The 21585-nt window shown below is 40.8% G+C and overlaps 2 protein-coding genes across 11 annotated transcripts; both read left to right on the top strand.

Moving 5' to 3' along the window:
* On the top strand, positions 1562-5193 carry LOC110434172. Its single transcript, XM_021457966.1, has 3 exons — positions 1562-1837; positions 4133-4209; positions 4566-5193. The coding sequence occupies exons 1-3, from the start codon at positions 1703-1705 to the stop codon at positions 4690-4692; spliced, it is 339 nt and encodes a 112-aa protein (XP_021313641.1). The 5' UTR covers positions 1562-1702; the 3' UTR covers positions 4693-5193.
* LOC110433806 lies at positions 10463-17331 on the top strand. Of its 10 annotated transcripts, none has more exons than XR_002451139.1 (6): positions 10469-10653; positions 10789-11045; positions 11872-12844; positions 16516-16623; positions 16797-16934; positions 17031-17331. XR_002451139.1 is itself a non-coding variant. In XM_021456472.1 (6 exons), exons 3-6 carry the CDS (start codon positions 11892-11894, stop codon positions 17073-17075), a joined length of 396 nt encoding a protein of 131 aa, XP_021312147.1. In that variant the 5' UTR covers positions 10469-10653; positions 10789-11045; positions 11872-11891; the 3' UTR covers positions 17076-17331. The 10 variants fall into 10 exon arrangements, 6 of the variants coding, with proteins under 6 accessions (XP_021312146.1, XP_021312147.1, XP_021312145.1 ...); XR_002451138.1 differs by having other exon boundaries at positions 11831-12844; XM_021456472.1 differs by having other exon boundaries at positions 11872-11996.

Genomic DNA, 21585 nt, shown 5'->3' with positions numbered 1-21585 from the left:
TGTCCGGTGTTGCCTGACGTCAGCAAGTGCAGAAGCGAGGGTTTCTGACACAGAGAGCATCAGACGCCCAGGGAGCGTCCGGTGAGAGTGCACTGACCGCGTCCGGTATCCTTGCACTTTGCAATCTCTCTGCGTACTGGTCCGGTGTGCACAAGACGCGTCCGGTGGTTTGAAAGTGACCGTTAGAGATCGACGCGTGAGTTTCAAAAGGGTGACACATGGCTGTCATCTGTGCACTGGACGCAGGGTTCCAGCGTCCGGTGGCACATGTGCTGCACGTCCGGTGGTCCCGTTTTCTGCCCAGCGAAAGGTCAACGGCTCTATTTGTTTGAGGGGCTTATAAATACTTATTGGTCGGCCTTGGAGGGTTCTCTCTTACACATTTAAACACTTGAGACATACTTTGAGCTAGAGAACACTCCCTCCACTCATCTCCTTGCTTGACTTCTAATCTTAGTGAGATTGAGTGATATTCAAGTGTATTACATTGAGAGTTGCATCTAGTGGCACTTGATCCTTGAGTTTGCTGCAGATTTCTTGTTACTCTTGGGTGTTTCCTAATGCCCTAGATGGCTTGGAGCAGCGGAAGTGTTGAGCTCGTGCACATTGCTTACCGACTGGGAGCAGGGACGAAGACATTAAAAAAATTAGGGGGAGGATTAAACAAAAGTGTTACATCAACTTTGGTCTACTATAATTATAACCTTTCGTAATAGAAAAAAATATAAAAATTTGAAGTAGTATTGTATTGAAAACATCGATCAACGATAAAATTCAAAAATATATCTAAAAAATAAAAGTCTCAGCTCACCCTACCATATATATCTCTTTTTAAAATTAGAAAGAGAGTACCACGAATTCCATTGACCTACCAGTGGTAGGGGGCTGGAGCCTCTTAGCCCCACCGTTGGCTTCGTCCTTGCCTAGGAGGATCTACGGCTGTTGACCACCTAGGAGGAGTTGAGGCACAGAGCGAGTGTATTCATTTTAGGAAGTGAATTACGCCAAATTATTAAAGACAGGCTTTTTTTTCTCCATATTATTTTGAAAGTTAGTAAATATCATAATTTGAAATGCTCTAACGATGGTATAGGATACGATTGGACAGGGTGACGAAATTGTGAAGCAACGGACGGCAGAATTGCAAAGGTCCCATTTTCTGCCTAAGTCCCGAAGTGGGCTGTCATGGGTTTGGACCTTGTTTGGTATGGGCTCAATGTTATTATTATTTGTTTCCACGCGGAACGGACTCGGAAGCGGTCGCCGTATCGCCCCCGTATATATCTGCGGATAACGCCCACCGTGTTCCGTGTTTTGGTGCATATAAGGCCATGTTTAGTTCCAAAAATTTTTGCAAAACAGTTATTGTAGCACTTTCGTTTGTTTGTGACAAATATTGTCCAATCATGGACTAACTAAGCTCAAAAGATTCGTCTCATCAATTCCGACCAAACTATGGAATTAGTTTTTATTTTCGTCTATATTTAATACTCCATGCATGCGTCTAAAGATTCGATGTGACGGAGAATCTAAAAAATTTTGCAAAATTTTTTGGGAATTAAACAAGGCCTAAGTATCGGTTCTTCCTAGTTCCTTCCTCCTACATAGTCCGTACTCGTTAGCTTTTCCAGGTGAGAGAGAGGGAAGAGGGAGGTGAAGGGAAGGCGAGAGACGAGAAGAGAGAAAGCAAGAGAGGATCGGGATGGCGGCGCTGCGATCTGGGATGGCGATGTTGGGCCGACGTTGTTCTGGATCGTCGTCCGCCGCATGCATGGGCGGAAAAGTTTTCCGTCCTGCGCCGCCACCGCTCCACCCTGCGGCCGTCCGTAAACTCGAGGTAATCTTTGCATATCTGTACAGATCTGGGCTCATAGACTACATCAAGAATGCTAACTAACGCTCCAGTGTTTTGAGCGATTCAATACTCGATTTTTTCATGCGTCCGATTAGCTTACGGTTGAAGCTCTTGCCGTCCGACTAGCTTAGTTAGGATTTGGGGTTGGGTAACCTTGCTTCTCCAACAACGGCGGGCTTAGAAGAAAATTTGGGGGAGAAAGGCCACGCCGGCGGTGGGGGAAGGGGGTTGGGCAGAGCAAGGTCCGATTAGCATAAGATCGAAGCTCTTGCCATCCAATTAGCTTTGTTAGGATTTGGGGTTGGGTAACCTTGCTTCTCAAATAACGGTGGGCTTAGGTGAAAATTTGGGGGAGAAAAACCGGACTGGCAGTGGTGGCAGCTGCCCGCAGACCAGGAGGTGGGGGTGAAGGCAGTTGGGGGCGGGGGAATCAAGGTGATGCCCTGGCGAAGCCGGGTTAACCTGGCCGTGGGAGGTGGAAGCGGATCAGGCGGCGTCACCAGAAGCCGGAGACAAGGTAGGCGGGCGGGTGGGGCTGGAGACTGGGTGACTGGAGGTAGAAGTAAAGAGACTGGCTATTGGATCTGCATCCAACGGCTGGAAATAAATTGAGTGCCCAATTAGTTTAAAATACTCGGTTGTGGGGTAGACAGCTTCGACTACAACGGGTACAGATCTGGGCTCATAAATAAACCCTAAACATCCATGCATAGCCCAACCCCATAAAACCAGACCAATATCTCCAGCAATTTACGCAAACCATCCTCTCCCTGCTGTGTGCAACAACCTACTAAGACCTAGATTTTTCGTTCGTTCGTTTTTAGTTTTTTTGGATTGGATAATCAACTAATTAATTAGCGGTTGATATTGGCTGAGTGATCAATGACCAGCTCATCATCATCATTTCCAAGCTTGGAATTTGGTGATATAGAGATACTCTCTTTGTTCAAAATTGTAAATTATTTTGGATTTTAGTTTTATGGGTTATCTATGTACATGCACTTGTTCCTTGGTTTATTGGCTGTGCATATCTTAAATCACTTCTGCTTGTTATATATTTATTATGTACTAGTTACAATTCAAGTTGAAGTTTGGATGTTCTTGTTACAAAATTGTTGAATCTGTGTGTCTATCTTATATTTTCACTCCATCTATTGTTGTTTGTCCTCCTCGACCATGTATTCTTGTTTGTCCTTGTTGACTTTTTGTATATATCAATGTTAATGTAGATTTCCTGCCGTTTGTGATGTTATGGTCGTTGTGTATCCTGGTAAGCAGAAAATTTGTTTCCTGGTAAGCAGAAAATTTGTTTGTATGATTCCTGGTAAGCAGAAAATTTGTTTGCTTAACTCGAATGGAGTCAAGGGGAACTGTATATCTGTATCCCATTGAATATGCCCACTGGCAAATTTATCTTGAGTGCTTGAAATTTGTTCCTTCTGTTCTTAAATTGACATTTGTATCTTGACCTTTGTACAAAAAACATCGTAGCAAATAAAGTGTTTGGTGACGTGATTGTGGATATATCCGTGAAGTTTCTGTCCTTTTTCTTTCATTGTAGTTGACACTTGCCTCTGAGAGCACCCACAGTGTGTCCTCAAAACGATGTTAAGTTTCTCTGTCCTCACCAGGCATCGGTTTGTACATTGTGTAGAGCGAGGCTTGATCCAAAAAATCTAGCATTGATGACTCTATAGGCATTGATGCTCGCTCAATAGAAAAATCATTTCACTGGCTCACACTGCTGCATAAATGCATGGGAGTGATGTTTTTTTAATATATATTTCTTTATTGCTAGAAGGCCCACTCTATCCAATGCCTAAACACTGCAGAAAAAAAAATCAAACTAAGCATAGGTGTGATGATATGACATTTCTGGCCTTGATTTTGAGTTGCATGCTCTGGCTTAGTAACTGTCATTGCTGTAACATCATTGCTAGATTTTCATTGTTCCTCATTGGCTTGTCATCAGTGTTATAGTGTGTTACTCAACAATCATATAGACTGTTTCATCATATATATAAAAAAAAAGAAAAAAAGCAATCATGTAGACTGTAAACATATGATCTTCTAGTCAAGAATAGTGCAAGGTCACAATAATAAAATATTTGGACGGGCCTCTTTGTCTTCCATTTTTTGCACTGAGCTAGCTTCCATGCCATCTCATGGTGTGAGTTTAGCTTCTGAATGTAACTTGTTCTGGTTCATGGTTTGCCTGCATGTTTTATACTTAGGCTACACCTTTAAACTTTTATTGATCTGGAGTGGTTGTTGCAGAGCTGGCGGCGTTTCTCAACTGGGGGTTGTGAACCAAAAGACAAACCTGAGAGCTTCCCACGTATTCTGTGGCAATGGTGAGTGCATGAGAATGTGGTACAGCATTGTTGTTTTTTGTTCATAATAATAGATTCATTGCAACTCCCACCTAGGATAGCTTTGAGTATGTTCATATCCTAGATTCCTATTTATGCAAATTCAGAGTTCATGGTTGTTTTAATAGAATTTTGTTAGTACCTTCATATTTGAACCTACAGTGTATAACCTGGCAGTGCTGATTTTAAGGGCAGCATGGCACTGCCAACCATATTGTGCTTGGATAGTTGTTTGTACGCTTGTTGAAACTAATCAATATTTGAAGAGAAACCAAACAGTGCTTTGGCGTGCGGCACCAAATCAAACAGGGCCTAATTGTTTTTTCCTCCTTTGACAGGGCAAAATACCGTGTGAAAAATGCGGATCCAGTTACCAAGTCCAAGGCTGTCGCTGCATATGGAGTGGTGGTTATGGGGGCACCGACGATCTTTCTGATCCATGTGACTAAGAACTGCAGCATTTGACTTTGTGTTTAATTAGCCAGCAAACTTCTGAATTTGAAGCTATATAATGTTAAGGGGGTGTTTGGGACTGCTCTGCTCTACGGTTTTTAGCTCAGCTCCACGTTTTTTAGCCAAACGGTTTCAGCTCCACGCACTCAGTTCGAGGAAAAATGGTGAAGTTGTGAGAATACCTAAAGAGGTACTCCACAAACTCTAGTTTTTTATGAAGCTGCTCCACGGTGGAGTTTGTGGAGCAGTCCCAAACACCCCTAAGTCATCTTTGCACTTGGTATTTATTTCCTTAAGCACAATGTTTATGTTGGCCTCGGCGGTTGTAGCACCGAGAAATGTACCTTGTTGATATTACTTTCAGAAGGTACTATGCTGTGGTCTTAAACTGAAACCAGTGTGCTGAAACGTTGTGGTGGTTAATTTCTAGAGGCTGTAACCAACATGAAACATTGTAGTGGTTAATTTCTTTTTCACATCATAATGTGATGCATTGAATAGATTCTCCTATCACATCGAATCTTTGTACACATGTATGAAGTATTAAATATAGACGAAAATAAAAACTAATTATACAGTTTGTCTATAATTTGCGAGACAAATTCTTTAAACCTAGTTACTTTTTAATTGAATAATAATTGTCACATACAAATAAACAGTAGCAAAAATTAAAATTTTCCACGAACTGAACAAGGCCTTAGTATCTATAGCCTGCAAAACACTTATCTCTATTAGTCTGCAAAACTTACTAGTCTGCAAAACTCGTGTTTTATGCACGGTTAGACACTGAATAGTACGTGGCATTGAAACAGATACGGGAATCAAACGGAACACGAAAACTATCTCAACCGCCTCCGACTCCATTTATTTCCTCGTTAAAACAAACAAAAAAAATGTTATGCTATTTTGCCATTCAAAAAAAAGTCTCAATTTTGTCAGGTGACACTAAAACAGGGCAAGCTCGGCGCTGCAAATACTCTTACCAAATAAAACTTTGAAGACCACAGACACTAGCCGCTAACAATGGGATCTTCTATCTACTAAAAGAACATTGGCTTAATGAACCCTCTAAGGAACACAGGTTTACTTCCATTCGCCATCAAAATAGAGTGTTGGAGATGTCTGACCTTACTAGAGAGCATACCAAAATAAAAGGTTGAAATTGCCGCAACGAAAGCCAACCGACTGCTTCCTAAATAAAGCACATCAAATCCAAGATCTAAAGAGGATCAACTCTCACCGGTCCTAAGTCGACTCTAGATCGAACGTCGTCGAGGTAGGAAGAGGCCAAAAAGACCTTATTTGAAAGCGCAAGCACCATTGTCACCACCACCTCATTGATCAACAAACCTAACCTAAAACTACGAAGGGAAAGGGATCAGATCCCGTTCCTCTGTCCACCAGTGAGATCGCCGGATAGGAGAGAGGAGGGGGACTGAGGCAATATCGTGGGGAAGGGCAACGACGGTGGCTAGGAAGCTCTTGAGATCACGCGAGAATTGATTAAGCAAATAAGCTTGTTCAGTTGGCTAAGAATCTAGCTAGGAATTGTTTCAGGGTTATATAAATTAGGCAATCATCTTGATAGGAATTGTTCCATGTCATGATTGTTGGGGAACCGAACAAGGCCTAACTGATCTTTATTGTTCGGTAATTAGTACACCTGCTCGAGCCTTTGTCGTCTTCGTGCAGGCCCGAGAAAATTGCAAATATAGGACACTAAACAATGTGCTTCGCAAATACAGAACTTCAAACAATATCTTCGTAAAAATGACCTTTGAAATATTGACTTCTTGTTTTCCATGACATTTGATATATTAAGTCTTTTTTTTAATCTAAATACATGTATTTGTTCCTCAAAGCGACCCTCCTGCCCTTCTGCTCTTACCTATCGTTGATCTAGCGTTTTCATTTGCCCGACGTTCCATCTGCCCAGTGAGGTCTGGGAGGACCGGCTGGAGGATGGTGGTCTCCCACTTGGTGGTGAGATGGCGGCTCCCTGCTCCATGGTCCTTAGTACGAAGGTCCTACCCCCATGGTGGCCCGGTTGAGGACGTCGCCGCCACTGATGAAGCCACTGACGCCGACCTTCGCCCACGCGCCGCTCGGGAATAGGAACCCGGCCAGGGTTGGTCATGCCCACGGCGTAGTACAGCTCGCCCAGCGTCATGCCAGCGTCCACCCACGTGTTGTCGTCCCCGGCACGCACCTGCACGCCGTGGAGCCTGGCTAGGTCCAGCATCGTGAACACCTCGGTCTCAATAGAGCAGTAGAAGAGCCCCTCCCTTGTACGAGCCCGTTTGCTTGTCTCAGAAGCTATACTTTTTTTTTATCTAACAGTGTTTTTCTCTTACGATAAATCAACGAACAATATTTTCAGTCTACAGCTCACGGCGGCCTGGAAATGGGAGATGTTGGATGCCGTGATGATGCACAGCGGCCGCACCGTGGTGTTGGTCACGAACCTGGGGTTCTGCACGGACGACTGCAGCACAAAAGTGAAGCTGCTCGAGCTCTGCTAGTACACCAGCTCGCTGGGCATCATCACCGAGAGGTATTGCAGAAAGGAATCGGAGGAAGCTGACGAAGGTATTGCAACACAGCAAGCATAAGCTGAGAACTACTACAACAGCTTTCCTTGTGGATGCAGCCATTCTTCGGCGATCTTATTGCTGCATGCTTGGTTCCATACTTCCATCTGCCCGACGTTCAAGGCGGCCGGCCAGCAAGCCAAGCAACGGCGGCAGGCGTCCAGCCCAAGCAACCAGCGTAGAGATCTCACGTTAACCACCGTCTAAATGACTAAAGGATAAAAGGGTTAATCGAGATCTCGTGTTAACCATCATCTAAACAACTGAAGGATAAAAGGGTTACTTTGGAGAACAAATACATGTATTTAGATAAGAAAAGAGACTTAATACATCAAATGTCATGAGAAACAAGAAGCTAATGTTTCAAGAGTCATTTTACGAAGACGATGATTAGAATCCTATATTTGCGAAGCACGTTATTTGGCGTCCTATATCTGCAATTTTCTCGGCAGGCCCTTTGCATGGCCTGCCTGCCACGCCACCGCACATGGCACGGTAAAGGTGGATACAGGCACGCCGCGCGGCCTCCCCTTGTCTCCCCTGCTCTTCTTCTACCTCAGACTGCACGACCATTGCAAGTACACAATGAAGAAACTCAAGAATTGTCTGCTTTGCTTGAAAGTAGACGTTCAGGTCCCAGACTAGTGCCCAGGAATACGACTGGAGTGGAGTACACATTCCCTGGGGGCATAGTGCATGAAAAAGTTTGTTTTTTCAAATGATGACAATGTGTGTACATTTGACCATGTAAGTGTGTTTTTTCAAATGATGACAATTACACACACCTACCACATGAATGCACGCACGAATAAAACCTACCCTATGACTATGAGTCCCTCCCACGGCCTAGTCTAACATATCGTTTGATCAACCTTCGACAAAGGCCTTGTTTAGATCTAAAAACTTTTTGAATTTGAACATTATAGCACTTTCATTTGTATTTAACAATTATTATTTAACCATGAACTAATTAGGCTCAAAAGATTTGTCTCGCAAATTGTAAATAAAATGTGCAATTAGTTATCTTTTTATCTACATTTAATGTTTCATACATGTGTCGTAAGATTCGATGCGATGGAGAATCTTGAAAAGTTTTTAAATTTTAGGTGAAACTAAACAATGCCAAAGTCATCACTCCACTGGTGACATTAATTGGTTAAAACACAAAAGAGCAGTAGTACTACTAAGGCCTTGTTTAGTTTTCAAAAAGTTTTACAATTTTTTTAATTTCCCGTCAGATCGAATCTTGCGGCACATACATAGAGCATTAAATATAGAAAAAAGAAATAACTAATTGTATAGTTTATTTATAATTTATGAGACAAATCTTTTGAGTCTAATTAGTTCATAATTAGATAATATTTGTCAAATACGAAAATGTTATAGTGCTCATTTTGTAAAATTTTTTGGAACTAAACAAGGCCTAAAGCTTAAATTGGACTAGTGCCATTGCGATTTACCAATTTTTGAAACATGCCACTAGCAGTAGCCGCATTCTACCGTGTCGTTGGTCGTTGTCCTGCCCCTCTAACGCTAAAGAGCTTCCATGACATGTAGTATGAAATATAAGAAAATTGTTTGAATAACGAAAATGTGATGATCCAACACAAAAAAAAAGGTATGTCAGTTGTCTCCGAGGAGCATCATGGCGCAGCCGAGAGTGAGCACCCTTTTGTTCAATTTATTTATGATACAAAAAGTGCTGACAACTAGCATGGTTTATCCAATTTTAAAGCTAAAGAAATACCTTATTGTTTATTGGCTACTTTCTTTCTCTTTCAAAGTATATGTTTATTTTTAGTGTATTTCTCTGTTTGCCTATGCAACAGACATGATCTTCTGTGCTGTTAAAGATTTACTAGTGTGAGACCTGTGTAGTAAGATTCGATGTGACGGAGAATTTTGAAAAATTTTTAGTTTTTGGGGGTGAACTAAGGCCTTGTTTATTTGAAATTTTTTTTTTAGATTTTGGGTACTGTAGCACTTTCGTTTGTTTGTGACAAATATTGTCCAATCATAGACTAATCAGGATCAAAAGATTCATCTCGCAATTTTACAAGCAAACTGTGTAATTAGTTTTTGTTTTTGTCTAAATTTAATACTCCGTACATGTGCTGCAAGATTCGATGTGACGAGAAATCTTGAAATTTTTTTGGAACTAAACAAAGCCTAAACAAGGTGCCTATGCAAAGTCCGAGCAGCACGGGGATGAAAACAGATCGGATAAGGACTGATATCACTGATGTTATATTTATTTTCATATTTCTGGTCGGATTCAGATTCGAATACGAATAATATTAACTATATCGGATAAGATAGAATTAGATGTCGATATTATAACTATACGATTTAAATATTCGAATACGGATATAGTATCAGATATTGAATATTTAGATACTGACTCTAAACAAATACGATCGAAAAATATCCGTACATTTTTAAGCCCATGGGCGCAAATGGGCCGGCTGGTGCTTGTCCAAAGCCGCAGCACGGACGCAGGCGCAGGTGCCGTCCACTCGATCAGATATTGTTTTTACTGCAGTAATTTTTAAAGGTGCCCTTGCGGTGCTGCCTGAGCATGTCTAGGCTCCGTCGTCTCTGTGGATTGTGGATGGAACGGGGCATCCTATGCGCTAGTACCGCGGAAGGGGCCCGGCCCGCAGCCCGGTGCATGGGTGTTGTTTACTTTTGAATCAAAAATCCAATTTTTTTCAAAATTTTCCGTTACATTAAATTTTTAGACGCATACATAGAGTATTAAATTTAAACAAAAATATAAAACTAATTACACGGTTTGGTCGGAATTTATGAGACAAATATTTTGAGTCTAGTTAATCTATAGTTGGACAATAACTACCACACCATAAACAAACGAAATTACTATAGTATTACTAAATTTTTCCCACGAACAACTAAACACGGCCCTAGAGCTGGAGCTGGAGCGGCGAGAGATGCTGGATTGGAGGAAAAGATGTTTTTTTCTTTTAAAAAAAAAGAGAGAGCTGGGGAATTAATGGATGGGTTTGGACTTTGTCGGTGTTTGGATCTGGATTGGATTGGGCTCATGACTTTGTCGTCTAGCGTACATCAGCCGTTGGATTTTGTTGGGGAAGGCGTGGGCCGTCCGTTGTGAACCCATGTAGGCGCCTTCTCGTCGCATATAAAAGGGGCAGCCGCCGCACCCAAGGCCTCTCTGCTCATCTTCCATCCCAAACCTCTGAAAAGCAAGGAACGGGGATGCTTGGGTCTGCTGAGATGTGGCCTGGCGAGCCTGCAGCTTCTACTTGCTGGAGGCACAGGAAGGAAGGAATTGTTCTTGGCCACGGTGACCGGACCGGTGACCTCTCCTGATTCATGCACGGCACGGCGCGCGCGCGCGGAGGTGAGCACAGAAAAAACTTTTCTTTTCTTTTTTTTCCTTTCCCTTTGTAAGTATAGTTCGTATACTACAGTGCTAGTAGATTTTAGTAGTCAGATCTGTCTTGGTTTCCGCATGGTCTGATTGGTTGCACAACAGATCCGTTGCAGAGAGCAAGGGATCGATCCATCCGGTGGTGCGGCGTCAGCTAGACTATGAGGGGAAAAAGCTGCCACTACCTAGCAGCCTAGTATACGTTTCCTTGGATGGGAGAACTTTGATTTTAGAAAATTTTCCAAAGAAAAGAGAGGATGGCAGCCTACGTTTCCTTGGACGGGTGAATTTGGGAGGCCTTGTTTAGTTTTCAAAAAGTTTTGCAAAATTTTTCAGATTCCCGTCACATCGAATCTTTAGAGGTATGCATGAAGTATTAAATATAGACGAAAATAAAAACTAATTACACAGTTTGGTCGGAATTTACGAGATGAATCTTTTGAGTCTAGTTAGTTCATGATTGGACAATATTTGTCAAATACAAACGAAATTGGTACTATTCACATTTTGCCAAAAATTTTGGAACTAAACAAGGTTAAAAGATTTTGCAAAATTTTTCAAATTTTATGTGAATCTTGCGGCACGAGCATTAAATAGATATAAAAAAATAACTAATTTTATAGTTTAGGCCTGGTTTAGTTCGCAAAAATTTTCAAGATTCCCCGTCAAATCGAATCTTTGGTCGCATGCATAGAGTATTAAATATAGATGAAAATAAAAACTAACTGCACAGTTTAGTTGTAATTTGTGAGATGAATCTTTTGAGCCTAGTTACTCTGTGATTGGACAATGTTTGTCGAATAAAAACGAAATGCTACAGTACCCAAAACCAAAAAAATTTGCGAACTAAACAAGGCCTTAATTGTAATTTACGAGATAAATCTTTTTAATGTTTAAAATTAAATAATATTTGTTAGATACAAATGAAATTACTACACTGTCTAGTTCGCAAAAAAAAATTAGAAGTAAACATGGCCTTGATTTCAGAAATTTTTTGCAAAAGAAAAGAGGGGATGGAAGTAGTCCGGCATTATTATTGTTATTATTATTATTATTATTATTATTATTATTATTATTATTATTATTATTATTATTATTATTATTATTATTATTTATTTATTTATTTATTTATTTATGCTACCTCAAGAGGCTCAGACAGTCAAAAGGTCTGACTGACACACTGTATAGGACTGCCAAGGGTCAAATCTATGGTCGACACTTCACACTCTGATAAGCCGTACGCACGTCACAGGAGAGAAATGCAGGGATACAAGGGGCTGTCGGCCTCTTCATCCCTAACGCTCTACAAACAGGCAAGGAAACCTGATGCTTGGCACGCCTTCAGGCACAAGTTTTTTAATTTTTTTTAAGATTTTTCTTCACATTAAATTTTGCAGGCACATGCATAAAATATTAAATAAATAAGAAAATAAAAATTAATTATATAATTTACCTATATAATTTACAAAATAAATCTTTTAAACATAGTTAGTTCATAATTAAATAATAATTATCAAATATAAACAAAAATACTATAATACCTAAAATCTAAACATTTTGCCAACTGAACAAGACCGAGCCTACTGGCTGGCCGAGGTGGGCAGAACTTCGTCTTTCCACTCCCTAATTTTTAGCATTAGCGTCTCATACGTTGCAATATTTCAGGAATTAGTTGGAAGTTTTTGGGACCAACAATTAAGCATTTTTTCTATGCCATTGTAAAAGCATCCTAAATAGAAAACTCAAACACTTAGAGCATCTCAGGAGTGTTTGAATACCAATATTGACTTACTTTAGCTAATAACGAAAAAATTGAAATGGCTAGAGAGTACCAATATTTGAATATCTAAGTTGATTCTTAAAGCAGTATGAATGTTTGTATCTTTTAGGTATCTTATTATATAAACATATTCTAGATTAATTAGTAAAATATATCTTCTACATATATTTTGTTAAATTTTAAGGTTGTTTATTTTCTCAGAAAGCAAGGTTTTTATTCTTAAGCTTATTTTTTTACTGTAGATAGACTATATATACTATGGCCTTGTTCAGTTGAGGAAAAATTTGGGTTTTGGCTACTGTAGCACATTCGTTTGTTTGTGACAAATATTATCTAATCATGGACTAACTAGACTCAAAAGATTCAGCTCGCGAATTACAGGTAAACTGTGTAATCAGTATTTGGTTTTGTCTATATTTAATACTCCATGCATGTGCTACAAGATTCGATGTGACGGTGAATCTTGAAAATTTTTGTGAATTAAACAAGGCCTATGATGGGCCTGCTACTACCCTGGCCATGCATGTGAATGCCATGGCCCTTCGGTTGGCATAGCGGTAATAGCCGTAGTACTCCCTCTCTCCCTTGTCATAAGCGTGATGTTAAACTTTCTGAACTTTAACTACATTTATAAAAAATGTTATTAACATTTATATCTTGAGATAAATTTATTATAAAAATAGATATATTCAATGATCTGGCAGATGATATTAATTGTATTATAAATTTTAGTATTTTTTATATATTTGGTTAAAATTGAATACATTTGACTTGTTAGAAATGAGAATGATAGTCAAACAGGGACCGACTAAGCAATATAAACCTTTGTTCCTGTGCACTATACTATGACGAAATTGTTGTACCCTATATGGTGTCAACGATTTTTTATTGTTGCACAAGGTGTATTACCCCTCTTTTGATTCCCTATCTCAACAAATCCATAATCAAACTCCTAAGATGTATTAGTAGCAGAACTCTTAAGACGCATGAGATGCAATTTTTCTAATCCCATCATTCATAGTACTCGCCTAAAAGACCATATCTGTGTCCAAATGCATTTAGATTTGTTGGATCAAATGATTACGGATATATCTAAATATATACAATCAACTACAGAGCCCATTTTAATTTTAGATTATCTCTAGTTGATGAAGATTATGCATATCTATATTCAAATAGATCCCCAGGCCTAAGGGATTGCTCTGAGAAATGTGCTGGGCTGGCTCACGGGCTGATCTAGATAAACAAACAGCCCGGATTGTAACAATGGCCCATCCGAGCCAGGCAAACAACCCTAAGTTTCTCTCTTTAAGGTGGCCACTGGCCACTCACTACCCGTCCTGTCTCGCCTCCCTTCGGCTCAACCAGACCAGTCCTCTCTTCGACCTAGTCTCTCTCCGCTCTTTGCCTACAGAAACCCTCGAAGATGATGATGGCAACGGGCCGCCGTGTGGCTATGCTGGCTGCCGGCCGAGCCACTCCTATCCTCACGGTAGGATTCTGATTTATTTCGATCTGTTGAAGTGGTACAATAATAATGATCTAATCTGCCGAGTTTCCCTTGAGGGAAGACTAGTGTGCTGTTTTAGATTCTAACTTGTCTGTGTCAAAACTCAAAAGAGTGATTTGTACTCCATCTGAAAGGATTTCAGGGGATTTCGATTTGTTGCTCATGTTACCATCAAAAGTTTGACCTTTCTTAGCTTGGATTCCTCAGTAAGCTTTTATTTTGTTTCTGGAAACTCCATATTCTACTGTTGTTGAGTGATTGGACTGTGGATGTTCTTTCTTGCACGGATCTGTGGGTTTGGCAGAATAAAAATTTGTTTGGGCAATGATGGATGCATCCCTTTATCTTTCCACCAAAATGGTAGGTGTTGTTTCAAGATTAACCAATTGGGCACACCTTTACTTAAACAATTGTACCTCCCCCCACCTCATGAGATGATAGGTCTGACTTGAACTGTTTTGCTTTTCATTTATGCTTGAGATTCAAGTGAGTTCCTGTTCTGATATAAGCTTATATCTGATTCGAAGAATCAATCCTTTTATATCATGCTTTTGACATATACATTCCCATCTGCCTGTTTGAGCTCGCCTCCCCCTTATGGCATTTAGTTCTACCAGTTGCTGTCTCGATTTAGGTGTATTTGGTCATATCAACAATGTTCAGTTGGTGGAAAACACTTCCACTTTGTTTTTCCACACAAGAAAAATTACTTTGAATTTGTTAAAAAAAAAACCTTTGAAGGAGCTTGCTGTATTGCCAAAAGCCTTTAGGATCTTGCTAAAGTCCTACCTTTTAGAAACAAAAAAACTGAACTTGGAGAATCTGACACCTAAGGTACTGATTTTTTATTAGTTTGTTCCTTACCATGCCAAAGCGGTATCACTGTACTGTTTTTGGGACCTGATAATGATCTTTGCTTGGATTGGTGATACACAGGCGCCTTATGCACTCACAAAAGAGAATTTTGACCAAATATGTTTTGGTACAAACACATATTAACAGAATGAGGAAGGATTGCTTCTGGATAGCAGATTGTTATGGCATTATACTTGTCTTGACTTTTTTTTTTATAACTTGGTGACGTATAAACCTAGTTTTGTGTTATCTTCAGCCTTAAACTCTCTCATGTGCTGCGAGGGTTGTTGCAACCTCCAAATGGTTGGTCCATGAAATTGGGGCGTGTGTATCTTTGATGTTTGGATTAAAATGATATGGTAATTACGATTTGATGCAGCTATTTGTTGACATCAACTTGTCTAATGGGTGTGGAACCATTGTCCAGATTATGTACAAACCATGGAGACCTAAGCAGGTTATGTTGGGTCTGAAACCTTGAATTGGAGTGCTTGTTTTAGAAATGTTAATTCATGCACTAGTTAGGTTAGGTGCTTGTTTTAGAAATGTTAATGCCATGAGGTGAGTAAAACTTTAGTGTCTTTTGTAAACACTACACTGTTTAGCACATTTGCTTTCCTCAACCCATACCCTTGCTATTTACTACTTCTGGTGTATATTTGCTGATTGTTCTCAGAGATTTCTGGACCAATCCTGTAACAATGGAAGTGGGTGATGCTCTGCGTGCGAACTAAGCATTTTTTTCTTTGAAAAGCCATATGTTGTTAAATATTGCTTTATACTGGATATTCCATAAAATCACCTCCGTTTGATGCATCTACTTCTGGATGGTTCTTTGTTGACTTAAGTTACTAAATATTTTCTGCATTTTTTACCTCAAAAGGTGTTTATCAAGTTCAATGTTTCTAGCTATTCCCAGGCATCTGCGTGATACACCAGGAAAGCAAGATGTGTATTCGATACCTACAATTATTAGCTGCTGCTTTCTCCTTTTTTGGCTTTTGAGCAGAAAAAAATTGTCCACGTTAACAGAGTGTTTCACGTGTCGTCCATCATGACTTTGGAGTGATTGAGATTGACGATTAGCAGGTCTCAGTGAAAGCTAAGTTTATCTGTGTTGCTTTCTTTATTTAGACTAATATGTGATTCTTCACTTAAATATGGGTGGAAGTTGTAAGCTTCGGTAACCAGTTGTATTTTCAAGGAATTGCCTGCAGTAATTAAGTATACCCATAGATCCTAAAATGATTCTCTTGTCAATCTTTGTGCTTATTTGAAAGTAATGGCAGCATTGATTATTGGCTGCCTTGTTCCAGTTTTTGTTGTCATATTAACATATGACTCTATTAAACTGTTATTTGGTGATAAGCTCTCTATTAGTTGTTCTTTCCATATATAACCACTGGCGGAACCAGGGGGTGGCCAGCAGGAGCTGTGGCCAACTCCAATACTGCAGAAAATTTTTTAATACTCTTCAAAAATTTTCAATTTATAGCACATCAAATCACTAATTCATCTATTTTTCATCATATTATGATATTTCGTCATGAATACTAACTACATGCATAAAAGGATTAAAATATTATTGAGATTACACTTATATTTATATTTGTCATGCTTAAAGATGCTATTATATTTGTCTGCTGGTTCCGCCACTGTATATAACTCTATTAAACTGTTATTCCAGAGGAGGTTTTCCAAGGTTCCAACCCAGGTTCCTACTCCTATCCGTCCCACTCTCCCTCAAGCTATTGCCCAAGCTTTTGAAGAGTTTGGTTCATTTTGGTCACCAAAGGTCAGTTTTTCCCCTCCTTAATATAATAGCTAAAGTGCTGAATATATTGATCTTCCTACTCAGTTGATACCTAATTTTCCTACAGCAATAGAAGTAGCAGATCAAAACTGATGTTTTGTTTGGTCACTTCTAATATTTGTTGATCTGACCTATTTTTGATTCTTATTTCTTAGCCTGATATGGCTAAGGCAGTTCAATTTGCGGAGGAGATCTGCAAGGTGCTGAAAGATGTACCGGAAGAAGTGGCAATAGCCAAAGCTTCTGGGCTAGTGGCTGAGTTATCTAGGGTCCTGAATGTGTCCACATTTGAGGTATAATCTTCAGTGACTTCTATTTATTGTGTTTTTTGTTTTTCTTGTTTAATTTTAATTCCCTCTAATGCTTTTTTGATGTCTAATTATATGTAGACGAGGTTGTCTCAGGCTGAGCTTACCATCAAGACTTATATGTAGACGAGGTTGTCTCATTGCGATTTAACGCTGTGTACTAATAGTAGCGCGATGGGATTGAATTCTGCTGGTAGCGATGAACGCTGTGTAGTGAATTGTGCTGGTAGCGATGAACGCTGTGTAGAAGTGCGTGTGGTGCCCATTGAATGAACCCTGTGTGTTCAGTCCAATGTGGCTGGATGATGGAGGATTACTTTTGTGTAGTTACAAACAAGTATTTTCGTTGCTTTAATAGTAATGAAATTCTGCATTTCCAGAACGTCGAATGCTGCAAAACTTGCAACAAGGCTAATGCCTGCTAGCCTGTACCGCCTGATAATAGGGGTACAAAAAGAAATGCTAGCTGCAACCAAGAGCCATGAAAAAAAAGTGCGAGGCGGCGGACTTTGGGCTTCTCTGACCCCATCTGGGTGGTCCTGCAGCATCGCGGGGCACACGGTTCGGCTGCTGGCGTGCCGGTAGTGGGGCAGTGTGCCCTTCGCGTTTGTGCAGGGGCCAACTGCGGCACGTTTGCGAGGTTTGGCCGCGGGCTTGCTGGCGGCGGGGCTCCGTGTTTATGGGCGCCTTCCGCCTTCTCTTCGGAAAGGCACAACGCAGTTTGGTCACCGCGAGGGCGTTGACCTCGGCAAGCTCGTTGGAGTGCCGGTGCGCGCCTCCCATCTCACGGGCGAGTCCAGCAATGGCTCTGTGTGGTGTGGTGGCGACCGGCTCCTCCCCTCGTCATGACGTTTGCTTGCCGGTGCGCGCCTCCCTCCGTCGCGGGCGAGTCCAGGTGTGGCTCCGCGCGGTGTGGCGGCGACCGGCACGTTTGGGGATTCCTGTTGGCGCGCCCCTCCCACCGCCGCGGGCGAGTCCGGGAGCGGCTCCGCGCGGTGTGGCGGCGGCCGACACCCTCTGTTCAGGCGAGAACGCTTTAGCGTGCCTCCGCTCGTCGCGGGCGAGTCCGGCATAGCTCCGCGCTGAGCGGAGGCGGTTGACGTTTGCCGTGCGCTCCTACCATCATCGCGGGCGAGTCCGAAAGGCTCTGCATGGTGTGGAGGCGGCCGGCTACCACCTCGGTCGCGGGTGGGTCTTTGGAGGCCTTGGCAACGGCTCTGGGCGAAAGCTCAGCTCAAGCTTTTTGAGCTAGCGATGAGATTCTCCTTCTTGAAGGCGTCACTGAAGAGCCTTGCAACTACTTCTCATCGACATATGGCTCAGGAGAAATCCTTGCCAAGCTTCGACTTGGATGACGATGATTACGTTACGGCGTCATTCACCCCCCTGGAGGCATCGTCGAAGAGCTCATTTGTTCCGATGTAGTAGTCTCCGCGTCCTCCTACTGTTTCCTTGTTTATCTGTGGCTCTGCCACTTCTCGCCCTAGCGCTAGGGCGTTCGGTGCGGCGGTTGTTGTTGCTGTTGTTTTTCCTCTTCAAAACTTTTGTAAACTTCTGTAAATCTGCCTTTTTGGGCCCTTTTGAATATATTCAGATGGGAGTAATCCTCCGGTGAAAATTCAAAAAAAAAGAGCATCTGGATCTGATAATAACAAAAATTTAATAGTAAACTAGCGAAGTTAAGGCAAGATACGTAGCAGCATTATTGGAACTGCAACTGAGCATCCAATGGATGGTTCAACTGCAACATGCTAAAAAACATAGCACAAGAGACCTAAGGAACATAATTTGACACCAAAAGTTCACGGGTGTCCGCTTCTGCCGCTGCCATCGGACGCTCTCACAACGAAATTGGACGCCGTCTCTAAAATGTGATGCCGCTACGGGCGCACAGCTCAGGGTCCTCGGCGCACCACATAGTGTGCATACATATACGCAAGTCAGACAATTTATGTAGCACAGAAAGCGGACATTAGCAGGCATTTAGTCAGGCTTGAAGGGCATTTAGCAGGGAAATATGAAGGATTTTTTATATATACTTTTAATTGATAATAACCACATCTAAACTTTTTTTTTTTGCAAATCTAAGCCTTTCGGTCATGCCAATCCCACTAGCGTGACAAGTGTCACGTTGGATGATGTTTTCGACATAGAAATCTTATCGTGCCACTCCAATTGACCTGGCAATATTGTTTTATCGCGCCACTCGAAATGACGTGCCTAGACTTTTCGATACTGCATTAGATGAAAATGGTTTCTATATGAAAATTGTAGATCTCAACGAGATCTGAGATCTACAACTTTCAAGTTATGAGTTTTTCAAATGAAGAAATTTTTTATACCTAGTTTTGAGTTTTAACATTCAAAGTTGTTAAGATTCTCCATAAAATAATATAAGATGTTAGCAGCATATTAATCGTGCACCAAAGTTTGTCGCCTCACGAAAATTATATTTCTCTTGAAAGGTGTCAAATGAAGATATTTTTTATATCCAAGTTAGGTATCAGTGAGATCTACAGGTTTTTTGTTATAAAGTTTTCATTGCTCAAGAAAGCAATACAAAATTTAAAAGGCATATTAATTACTAATCAAAGGTTATCTTTTTAGAAAAATCATATTTTTCCATATAAGATTGAATAAATATACCTTTTTATAAAAGGTGTAGCCCTTGATAAGGTCTACATCTTTCATTTAAAAAATATTTTTATGCGACATGAAATAAGAAAATATGATTTTTCTAAAAAAAGAAGCTTTTGTACATCAGGCTGAGTAGCTGTAATTTATATGCCACACTGCCCACTTTTTCCACCACAGTATAAGGGCCAAAGTATTTGATGGACAGCTTGGGAAATGGCTGACTGGCCAGCGATGACTAAAGATACGGCTCAAGCTTGAGTAGCACCTGATCCCCAACTGCAGATTGACGAGCCTGATGCTTCCAATTAGTCATGACCTTCATATAGTTCTATGCAACTTGTTAATGATGTTTCAGAGCTTGTAACTGAGCTTCCTGGGACTTCACTATGTCCTGAACTGCTGGAGGAGCATCCAGATCACTGAGGGGAGCAACACCCAAGTTGCTTGAACCGTTTTAAGTTAAATGCTTTCAGTTTTTTCCATCCTATCCATACTGTTGTTATTGCTTTGTGCGAGATGCTCTCTTGAAAGTTTTGTTTTCTGAAATGCTAAACAATACTCTCGGTTCTAGATGTTCTAATGTTGGTTTGGCACTTGGAATGCCAAACACTCGGGCCTTGTTTAGATGTGAAATCTTTTTGGATTTCGCTACTGTAGCACTTTCGTTTGTTTGTGGTAAATATTGTCCAATCATAGACTAGCTAGGGTCAAAAGATTCGTCTCACGATTTACAGGCAAACTGTGTAATTAGTTTTTGTTTTCGTTTATATTTAGTGCTTCATGCATATGCCGCAAGATTCGATGTGACGGAGAATCTTGAAAATTTTTTGGATTTCGGTGGGAACTAAACAAGGCCTCGTTTTTGCTCCCATTGTAATTTGGTTTATCAATAACAGAATCTTTAAAATCCTGGTATGGTATGTTTACTAGAAACTAAGAGAAGCCCCTTTGACTCTATCTTAAAAAGTTCTGTCCTAAGAATTTTGATAGCTGCTTCTTCCCTCTTCAGTGGGTGCCTCTAGTGGTTTACTCACTACATGGAACAACATGCTCTACTCGGGTGACTTAGTTCAGTCCAATGTCTATGGCTTAACAGTTAAGTTCACCAATGTCTCTGACAACAGCAAACTTCCTAGAAAAAGTTGTTTTTGTCACTTGGCTTATTAATCTTGATACCTCATACTTTGACAACTGGATTCTTGCTGGTGACTTCAACCAGTACAGATCAATGGAAGACAGAAGCAAAATTAGGGGCAATTTTGGTGGAAATGCAGATGTATAATAATGTGATCATGGAACTAGGACTTACTGAAGTTCCTTTTAGTGGTACAAAATTTACCTAGAGTAATATGCAGATTGACTCTTCTGGTAAAATGGACTGGTTTTCACTTCTTCTGCCTAGGTCCTTACTGTTCCAGCTACTTCAGTGCAACCTTTATCTAAACCTGTTTCAGACCACACACCCCCTATGCTATTAAAATTGGTTCAAGGATACCCAAGGCATCCATATTCAGATTTGAAAATCACTGGGCTGATCATGCAGACTTCCTCAAAGTGGTTGATCTCCGCTGGAATAGCACCCCCTACTTTGGAAATTTTGACAAAACCCTTTCAGAAAAACTCAAACAGGTTAGAGCTGGTCTAATGTCTTGGAGTAAAAGCTTGCCTGAAGTTAAGAAGTTGATTTATAATAGCAATTGGTCTTATCTTTGATAGATGGTCTAGAAGAGCAAAGACCCCTCTCCCTTCTAGAGCAAACCTTCAGCCACATAGCATCTCTCCAAAAGATCGAGAGAAAATATAGGAAGGAAAAAAATACCGTAAGGTGGAAGAAATTTGGTGACGAAAACACTCATTTTTTTTCCATGCTATGGCCACTCACTCACACAACAAGAATTTCACTGTCAGTCTCTCTCCACTTAGGATACTTTGGTTACTGAACATGAACAGTAGCCTGGTCTGTTGGATGCTTTTAAAAATAGGTTGGGAGTTAGTGACT

The sequence above is a fragment of the Sorghum bicolor genome, chromosome 3 (assembly GCF_000003195.3).
Source record: "Sorghum bicolor cultivar BTx623 chromosome 3, Sorghum_bicolor_NCBIv3, whole genome shotgun sequence".
Taxonomy (NCBI): Eukaryota; Viridiplantae; Streptophyta; class Magnoliopsida; order Poales; family Poaceae; genus Sorghum; species Sorghum bicolor.
The sequence above is the reverse complement of the archived record's forward strand: the minus strand, read 5'-3'. Positions and strand labels throughout refer to the sequence as shown.

Bases quoted from the DNA above. Each gene is read 5' to 3' on its own strand.
- LOC110434172 (XM_021457966.1), top strand. From the start codon at position 1,703: ATGGCGGCGCTGCGATCTGGGATGGCGATGTTGGGCCGACGTTGTTCT. The intron at 1,838-4,132 runs GTAATCTTTGCA...TGGTTGTTGCAG, and splicing joins CGGCCGTCCGTAAACTCGAG to AGCTGGCGGCGTTTCTCAAC. The intron at 4,210-4,565 runs GTGAGTGCATGA...CTCCTTTGACAG, and splicing joins CCACGTATTCTGTGGCAATG to GGCAAAATACCGTGTGAAAA.
- LOC110433806 (XM_021456469.1), top strand. From the start codon at position 10,626: ATGCACGGCACGGCGCGCGCGCGCGGAG. The intron at 11,997-16,515 runs GCAAGGAAACCT...CTGTTATTCCAG, and splicing joins CCCTAACGCTCTACAAACAG to AGGAGGTTTTCCAAGGTTCC. The intron at 16,624-16,796 runs GTCAGTTTTTCC...CTTATTTCTTAG, and splicing joins GTTCATTTTGGTCACCAAAG to CCTGATATGGCTAAGGCAGT.